Source organism: Lathyrus oleraceus, chromosome 3 (genome assembly GCF_024323335.1).
Source record: "Lathyrus oleraceus cultivar Zhongwan6 chromosome 3, CAAS_Psat_ZW6_1.0, whole genome shotgun sequence".
Taxonomy (NCBI): Eukaryota; Viridiplantae; Streptophyta; class Magnoliopsida; order Fabales; family Fabaceae; genus Lathyrus; species Lathyrus oleraceus.
Window position 1 is genome coordinate 179,403,353 of NC_066581.1, and position 10,301 is coordinate 179,413,653.

Genomic DNA, 10,301 nt, shown 5'->3' on the forward strand with positions numbered 1-10,301 from the left:
AAGCACGTATAGTTGGGGTTCTGCTGTATTGGCTTTCCTATATAGCTCTTTGTGTAAAAATGCACAAAATGACCACTGTACATTTTCTGGATGTGCTTTTTTGCTCCAAACATGGGGGTGGTGGAGATTGCCGAGGCTAGCCCCCGAAAATCCTAACGTCTACTCCTTCCCCTACGCAACTAGGTAAATTTATGATGTTATTTCATTTTGTATATTTATTCTATAAATATTTGTAAATAATATTACTTATCTTTTTTTTGTTTAGGTTCATTGCAACTGGACTAGATTACAGTCTTACCCCGAAAAATAAAATAATATTTTATCGTCAACTCTTGGATCGTCTTCGAGCACAAGATGTATTACCACTAAATCATTCATCTTCTAACTAATTTATTAATATCAAGCATTCTCAATAAATAACATATTATTTTTTTTCTTTGCAGTTTATTTGGAGACCATATTTGGGATTGGAACATCAACCCAACCCCGAAGATGCAGCTGTTTGGACAGTAAAAACGGCTATCATGCGGTTCACCACTGTGGAGATGCATCAAAGTGACCTTGTCAAACTGCAATTCGGAATGCATGAAGAAATCTCAGGCCCCTCAATGTCTTTGGAACCTTGGCATCTTAAAAAAGTCAGCCACCAGTGGTATGTCCAAAATTGGAAGGCATTTGCAAAGGAGTTCCGTAAAATGTGGAAAGAGCGTGCCCACTATGTTCTACAATTTCCCATGGCGCCCAACCAAATGAAGCCGACAAGGGAATATGTGGATTAGTATAGAGCAAATACAAATCCAGAAATGATTGTGTCTGACCCGTTCTATTTGGACGATCCCCGAATGCAACAACCATATTTCCAACAACAACAACCACCACAATATTCCCAACAACAACAACCACCGCAATATTACCAACAACAACAACCCCCACCATATTACCAACAACAACCACCACCACCGTATTACCAACAACAACCACCACCACCGTATTACCAACAACCACCACAACACATGTCCACCCCCCAACCAAATCAACACTACATACCACAAACTCAACCCCAATATCATGAAGATTACCAACACCAACCTCAACATTCCCACCACCATCAACAGTCCAAACACCTACCACAAACTCAATCCCCCCACCAACACCAATCCCAACACTTCCATCACGACGATGTCCCGGACTCTTCCAGTCCTCCACTTAGCCCCGACACAGGTATACAAGAGGATTACCAACAAGACTACTACACACCACAACAGACATTGTTCTTTAACCAACCCGATTCAACCCTTAACTACCAAAGGCCACATTTCGAGGGCGCACCCAAAAGGAGTCAGTTTGTCCCACCGAGACAAAGCTTTAAGGGCGCAGAGGGCACCCGCCTTTCCTACAGCATTTAAGGGACTTCGACCCAACCACAACGGCAAAGGGCAAGAGGACGCGTTATGACTAGGGGTGGGAATAGGGAAGCACCACCACGTGAGCCGTCTAGACGAGTAGTTAGACCTCCCCCGTGCGGATCGTACCAGGGACCCCATAATATGTAAAAAATCCCAAATTAATAATGCATTTTAATTAAACTTTATAATATTTGTCTTGTGTATTATTTTAATATAAATATATTATGTTTATTAATATAAATTAATATATATAAATTAATATATATTTAATTATATATCTTGTGTATTTTACAAATATATACATAATATTATTTATTTACATGTATATAAATTAATATATTTTAATAATTTATAAATAATATTATTTAGTTATAAATTATATTAAATTATTATATATATATATATATATATATATATATATATATATATATATATATATATATCTTGTAAATAATATTATTTATATATATGTATTAATATAAATTAATATAATTTATAATAAATATAAATTAATAAATTTAAAATAAGTTAAAAAAGATTTAACAAAATTTAACAAAATTAAAAACATATTAAAAAAAAATTTAAAAAAAAAAGAAACAAAAAATTAAAAAAATCACATTTAGGAGTAGGCGCCACTCCTAGTGGCGACTTGCCCTCCAACTAAAGGGTAGGTGCCATCTAGGGTGACGCCCATGTGTCTTTAGGGCAAAAAAGTGCCCATTTTTGTAATTTTTTTGAAATTATGGTTATTTTTGAATTTTTTAAAAAAAAGATGATTATTTAAAAAAAATCTTCTCCTTAAACAGCCTCAAAAACCACCGCACATGGCTACTCGTCGCCATAAGCTAACTTTCACCCACAAACATGTAATATACCTACTAGGATCTCTGAGTCTCTCTAGCCTTTCAGAGAAACATTTAGACATCTGTGCATTTTGGACGAATTGAATTAAACTCGTTAGAAATTGAAGACAAATTAAGTGATGAGTAATATTGCACCAAAAAAATAATGAATTAAATGATGAGTAATATTGCAACAAAAAAATAATGAATCATGAATTCGACCGTTACATATTGAAGTCAATTAAATTCATATTTTCGTGTAAATTTTAAATTTGAAACAAATGTGAAAGGCAGAAACAAAGTGATTTAATAAAAAAAATTGTTTAAGGATCATGAATTATTTGATTGGATTTTCTATAAATATTGGTATTTTTTGTTTGTTTAAGATGTCATAATGTCCCATACTCTCATACCAGCACACTATTAGGTGCCTTGGAAGTGTAAAATAACATGGTTACTAAAAAAACATTTAATGTACACCACATTATGTCTCTAACTCTGTTAACTAACAAGAGCGAACAGATAGATTACCTTGACAAAAGTTTTGCAAATGCAAGTACTAACTAGGAATTTCAGTAAAGTGAACGATATGACAAGAAATTGTAATGATTGATGTTCATTCATGAATCATAATATATATAAACATGAATATTCACAACGAACTCTGACTTACAATATGTCATTATATGCATTTTCCGCGGACATGGCAACAAAAAAGGTTATAATTACTTATAACCATCCCTCTTGTCTTGTTCCTCAGCTTCCTTGTTGGCTGCTTCAACAGACTTGAACCACAAGAAGGCCTGAATTGAAAATCATTACCTCATTAGATCACAAAAGAATCAATTAAAATGCCATTTCATTAGTGTAAATCAATAACAATCGCATTGTCATTTTTATTTTAAACGGAGTAATCCTGAACCATTCCTTCCTCCAAGGCAAAGCATTATCATAGTTGTTTCCATAAACTATAGGTCTATTTGAATTGACTTATTTAAGTTTATACAAAAACACTCGTGAACTATGAAGCACAGACACTACTCGAATTATACATATCCAAGGCCTGTACAAAACAATGTCGGATAACACAGAAGTATCCTAAATAAAAAGTTTCTATCTTTGCTTCGACACATTTTACACCATAGACTCATATCCACTAATAATGAAGACCTCTAAAAAGTTAAAACAAAAGAAGGTTTTAAAAGTAATACAATAGTATTTGAATTAGGTATTTAAATAATATCTTCGTATGGACGACTTCTCACACAAACATCTATCTTAAATGTGTTCGGATCTCATCCAAAAACCAACTCAACCGATGAGGTTGTCCTCACACATTTTTACATTCAACCACCCCGAGAACCTAAGCAACCTGAGACTTCAAACAAACTACAAACAACTTCAATACTAAAAAATCACCAAAATAGCTTAAGAAAACAACTTATAATTATATAATTTGCCCCATTAGAACAACTTAATTGGTAGCGACCGACCTTAATATTAAGGGTTTGGGTTCGAACCCAGAATTCCCCACTTCTCACTAGCTATAAACTGTTTCACTGCATTAATTTTACTTATAATTTCATAATACAACTAGATTATGATAATCAACCCTATCAAACAGATGAAAAATAAATAATAAAATGGCTTATTCAAGTAATTACCGAAGTAGGAACACCGGTGATGGCGAAAAAACCAAGCAAAGGAGCATAAAATATACTGTCAGAGCTCAAAACACCAAACACAGGCTTTTGATTCACATACTCAAATATCGAACCAATCTGCAACACCAAATTCAAATTCCCCATGAGATCATTAATTATACAAGAAACATGAAATGAAAGGGAAAAGAAAGAGAAAAAGTTAGTTACAGCGGCAATTGCGGTGATAGCAGAGGCAAGTAAGTAAACATAAAACGGAATCTCAAATCCTTGTTCCGAAGAAGAAGCGGTTTTGTTTTGTGCTTCATTTTGAGCCCATGGAGGAGGTTCCTCGGAATCGGGCTTAGCCCATGAAGGGATTTTTTCGTCGGATTTACTGGACTCGGTTGAGCCTTTGGTTACTGCCACAACTAGAAACCTGTGCGGTGGTTTTTTCTTCGTAAGAAACATGCTCTGACATAGGGGAATACCAAGAAAGGTTGTGGATTGTGATGCATGTCGGTTTTGTAAGGTGCATACCGATGAGAGTGATGAAGAGAAGGTAGCACTTCCTGCAAGTGCCATGGATGGTGCTTGTAAATTGTAACAGAAGTGTAGCCAAAGAAATCTTATCCTACATTGGGACATGGGCCTGTCTGATGTTAGTTGAATGCGTCGAACTTAATGTTTGGGCCTGAGCCTAGAGAATAGTAGTAAAGAAAAAAATTAACCGTCACTCTCTCCTCTCCTGGCACCTCCAATTTATTTGATAATTTCAAAAAAAAATTGGTAGGCAATTCAAAATTTCTATTACAAAAAATTCTTTTGATAATGTATTCATAATTTCCAATAATAATTAGTATTGAAATTGGAAATTATAGTTAGTATTGAAATTTTTAAATATTTTTGGTGTGTTTGAAATTTTATCGGTACTTAAAAAAATATCACGTTATATCGGAAATTTCAATCAATATGAAATTTCCGGTAGTTCAATTTTATAAGATTTTTAATAGTTAGAATTTTGTCGATAATTTTGTACGACTGTGAATGTATCGACTGTTTTGTGTGGTTCAGAATGAATTCAAAACTGTTAAATAGGGGTCATCTGTTGTTGCGAAAAACATCTCAAAAATGCATATTTCTCAATTTTTGATTAAGACAAAAGTGTATTTCAACGGAGTTGCACCTCTTGTAGAGTTTAGGCTTCCGGATGACACCACATCTCTTGCCGCATCGACATCCAAGTTGAATGAATTGTTGTTTGATATCGATCACATAAAGGTGAGAAAGATCGAGTTTTATGAATATTGGACTGATATTGATGATGGAAGGATAAAATACAACCTTATTGAGTTGAAGATCGATGAATATTTCACGATTATGTGGAGATCATTTGGTCGTAGGCTAACTAAGGGGCGATTGAGTTAGATGTGGAGATTTCAAGATCTATCGACAACATAATTAAGATGTTGAAAAGTACAGAATCATATGCTAGTTTCTAGAATTTCATGTTTCCTTATTGTTTATTTATGTTAGTTATAATGTCTTAAGTTATGTTCATCTTTGAAACATGTAATCGACAAAATATCGTGTAATAAAAGGTATGGTGCTAAGTAGTCTGAATCACAAAATATACAAATAATACAACATCAAAATCAAATAACAAAATAGGTCCCTCACGAGCTATGTGTGTTACCTGCGATAATTTGGTTAAAACCTCGCCATCTGGGTTTACCAAACCCATGAGGTTATACAGAATAACAGCGGTCATTTGCTGACGCGGTTGGTCATCAACATTAGGTAGAGGTGGCGGCGACACATCATTGACAGGTACCTCAACATCAGAAGGCACAACATCACCAGTATGCTCAACAGGTCAGATGATGTGAGGGTGTGATATAGTGAGGTACCACTCCAGGTAACCATCCTCACATTGAGAGTCATGTTAAACCCTTATTACATTATCTATAATGGCATGGGCAGAACTGGTGATGTTACTCTGAAACCACTACCAATGCCCAAAGTTGGAACTGGTCGTGGGATGCCCTGAATATAACCATATTGTTGCAGACACCTCTCAAGAAGGTGTCTAGCGACTAAGGTCTTCCATCGCTTATAACCAGAAAATAAAGAAGACTCATCAAACTCACAATGGACTCTATGAACTATGTATGATGACCAAATGACATTATCTACTATCAGTGCATCAAGCCTCCTCCTGTACTCCGCAACACCGGCTGGATGTGTTTGCATGGCCTTCCATCTCCGTGCCCGTGTGGCGCCCACAGGGGTATGCTGCACCCTCATGTCACAGATGGTGGGGAAATACTTGTAATAAAAGAACACATCCACAACAAATAATAATAAAGAAATTTTATACGTAACAATTAAATAAGAACTAAACTACAAATAATAATTTATAGTATACATGGAATAAACTCAAATAACCAGTAAGTTATCTGGTCTCGAAGACAGACGCAACTCCATGTGCTGCATATAGGATGGTCAATGCAGCGCACCCCTACACCCAACTGGTATCATCAAGGCTACTGAATAGGAAAATATACAGAGCATCAATATAAACATGAGGCTTATCCGCAAAGACAGTACATGCTACTAGATGTAGCACGTACACCCTATCAGTAGCCTCATACACATGTGCCTCCACAAGCTCGTAGTACCTATCCCAAAGCCAAGACATCTGAAGGTGAGTTCCCCTATTAAAATAAAAATCCTTTAGCACTTTTGCCTTAGTAACTCCTAGATCATGTGTAGCCACGATACATGCAAGCCCCTGGTTAAAAACAAGAGCGATGAAGAATCTATCGACGACAGGGAGATGGAACACGGAGGAGACATCATCCAAAGTGACATTCATCTCCCCAATTGGAAGATGAAAGAAAGATGTCTACTTATGCCATCTCTCAACAAAATCAATCAGAAGTTAGTCAAGCATGGTGAATGAGCAGTCGCAAAATGATAGAAGACCAAAGTCAGCAACAATTTGTCTGACCTGCTCAGGCATCCAACTCCTAGGGAAGTTATTCGTATTTGACATGTTTGATTTCACTTTCAGTGTGAGACGGTCCTATAACAAACAAAGTTTAAAAAATTATAAATTAGATTTCAACACATCATGGAACGATAATAAATAAATTAAAGTTAAACATAAAATATATATACCTTTCCATGCCATTATTGGTGTGCCACATGGTCAACATACTCGATAAGCATTGATTGGTCATTGGGTCCTCCCGGGAACTCTTCATCAGTATGCATAGATGGATCCATCAAAGTAGGAGTCATAACCTTGTATCAGCAGTAGCAGTAGCCTCAGCAATACGGACCAGATCTGTGGCAACCACCTTATTAGCAACAAGGGCGTTTGTCTCAGCCACCATATCAGCCACCCCATAAAAAATAAGGGCATCTATCTCGACCACCTCATTAACAACAAGTATCGCATCTGTCTCGACCACCTCCGTGGGGTCAATAACATCCTGACTCTGCACCTCTTGAGCACGAACAACCTCAATATCATCTCTAGGTTGCTCATCTAATCTTACCGCTCGGCATCAAGTGATACAGGGTGCGTAGAACTGCACCTGCTCAGCTTACCGTTTTTGGTGTGAACTAGTTGGAACTACTCATCCATCCCGTAGCTGGGAAAACTCGGCCTCGACAACCCTAGCCTGGGCAACCACTCCATTTGTGGCCCTCCTTGCAATGGTGTCTTCCTTCCCCCTGTTCTTCACTACAAAATAGAAAGCGCAAAAAATCAGTGAACTACCAGAAAATTTGAAATTTCCTACATATCACTAGAAATTTTGAAATTTTCGGTATGATTTTATAAATTTAATTATCGAAAATTCTGAAATTCCCGATACAATTTCAAGTTTTTGAACAACGATAAATTTTGTAATTCTCGGTAAACATAAATGCAAAAATACTAGGATTTTTGAAATTTCCAGTAAAAATCTACATAATTGTACCAGACTTTTGGAAATTTATGATAAAAACCTTACTTTTCATAAGATTTCCTGTAGAATTATGAAATTTCTAGTATCGCTCCGGGGATTTTGAAATTTGCGCTCATTCTGAGTGAATTTTGATAAATGTTCGAAAATGTTGCAAGGTCAACAATATATTCAATTCATTGTGTTTGTGGGGGTGCCAGGTCTAAATGGGGGATGGTGGCAGGTTAAATGCTCTAAAAAAGCACTTATTTTTTCCAGGTGCTAGTTCACCACGCTTAAAAGTCACAAAAGTGTCTGGATTCCGGAGATGCATCTCCGGATGCACCTAAATTACACACCTTAATGCTCTTTCTGAGTGAGTCACTCCATTTTACCGTAAAATACTTTTGAAGATGCACCTTTGTGGTAACCTTTATTTTAAAACTCATTATTTTTGCGCTCAGTGAGGGTTTACTAAGATACGTATCTAGACAGGGTTTAATTGATTAATTTTGCGCCAAAACATTTCCCCATCCTTCTTCATTTGTTTCATTTTCACAAACCCTTTTCAAAGAGCTCTGAGAAAAAAATAAAGTGTGCAAGTTTTAAAGCTCCAACATTACTCCAATTGCATTACAATCAACCCAAGTAGACTCCACTCACTCCATTCAAGCTTTCACACAAGAAATCTCTCAATTGGTGAGTTTTTAATTTCCTTTCTATTTTTTATTTGTGATGCATGAATTAGGTAAAATAGGTTGTTTAAAAGGCATTAGTTTTTAGTTACATTCAAAATAGGTACTTTGTTTGCGTTGTTTGCAAATTTATGCTATCACACATTTTTATAGAGACACATCTCCGATTTTTTATGGATTTTTTTTGTCTTTCTAGTTTAATGGAGATGCAACTCCAGTTATTTTATGGGTTTTATTTTTATGATTTATAGAGATGCATCTCCATTTTTTACTTGCCTTGCTTTTCATATTGTTTTCTGTTTTATATTATAGGAACAATGATTGATAACTAGGAAAGGTTGATGCATTGTCGTGTATCCTAACATGTGTTCGTTCGTAGGGAGATGACAACACTCTCGAGGCCACGGGTTAGTGCTAGTTTGTTTGATGCAGAAGCGTTGACTTCATGTGGCCGTATGTGTAACACCCTAAACCCCAAAATATAACTTATAACACATGTGGAAAATATAAAGATATAAAAAGGGTGTCACATCTCTCTGATGTTCGCAAATCGTATCATAAGCGGAAAACAAACTTTATTCAGGACATAAAGTATTCAATGAAACAACTCAAAAAAACAAAAATAAGGTATTCTCAACCCAGTGTTACACTATCAGAGCGACACAACAGAAAACTAAAAAGCTGATAAGGTATGACTAACAGAACAAGAAATAAAGCAGTGAGTAGGCCAATTATGCCATCATTCAAAATAATTAACAATTGATGCACATTAGACTCTACGTGAAAATTTGCATAACATTCATATAGAAAAACATTGGAGCAAAAAGAGGCGAGAATACATTCCATATATAAATGGTGCATAAAACATCAAGGATAATATAATTATTATAATTAGTCAATCATAATCACGAAATTAAATGACAGCAAACAATTAATTAATATATGCAATTAGGTATACAATGCTCATCTCCTCTTACTCTCATGAATGTGGTACCAATCTCTAGGATATTTAGAGGTATGTTTTTGAGGTATCCCACTCGTCACTAGACCAAAGTCCTACTCGTCATTGGACCGAAGTCCTACCTAACTCCAATATACATTATGCATGAATACTACAAGAAATATGCAATTCTCATCCAGACCTCCAACTTCTATACTCGTCATTGGTTCCTTTCGAACCTAAAACACACCATTAACAATTATTGATGTTTTATGGCTACGTCATTGGTTCCATGGAACCGGAACATCTAAACATCAACAATTCCTCCTCATGAGGCATTCACCAATTAACTCAATAACTCAAAACATTTTTTCTCATCAATATTTATCAAACAACAATAAACAAATCATAAAATCAGAAACTGCTTGAAGAAAAAAGTCTAACGTTCCAATTCAATCAATCAATAGGGCTGACGGTCGGACTGTCTCGACCATGACGATTGTCTCCCAATGGGTGTGCTATCAGTCATCGCTGACGGTTTAGGGAAATTGCGCTCATCATAAGGAGACGATGGTTGGACCTTCACACGTCGGATGCTCGTCATTGTTGATGATTTGGCATCTTCATCCCCGATGTAGTAACGGTTGGTCCGTCACCGCTGTAGAAACCTATTTTTCTGTGTTTTTGCCATTACTGCACTTCCATACCTTAATTTTTAAATCCCATACAGTCCCACACGCATATAAATCATCATACATGATTCATATAATATTTAATACATCAAAACGCACAAATTCAACGCATATATCATCAATTAATCAT

The 10,301-nt window shown here is 35.9% G+C and overlaps 1 protein-coding gene across 1 annotated transcript; it reads right to left on the reverse strand.

Moving 5' to 3' along the window:
- Positions 1-2,687: 2,687 nt before the first annotated feature.
- LOC127126111 (uncharacterized) lies at positions 2,688-4,566 on the reverse strand. The gene is made up of 3 exons (XM_051054971.1): positions 4,120-4,566; positions 3,913-4,029; positions 2,688-3,051 (listed from the first exon to the last, which is right to left on the reverse strand). Exons 1-3 carry the CDS (start codon positions 4,534-4,536, stop codon positions 2,974-2,976), a joined length of 612 nt encoding a protein of 203 aa, XP_050910928.1. The 5' UTR covers positions 4,537-4,566; the 3' UTR covers positions 2,688-2,973.
- Between the last annotated feature and the right edge of the window lie 5,735 nt (positions 4,567-10,301).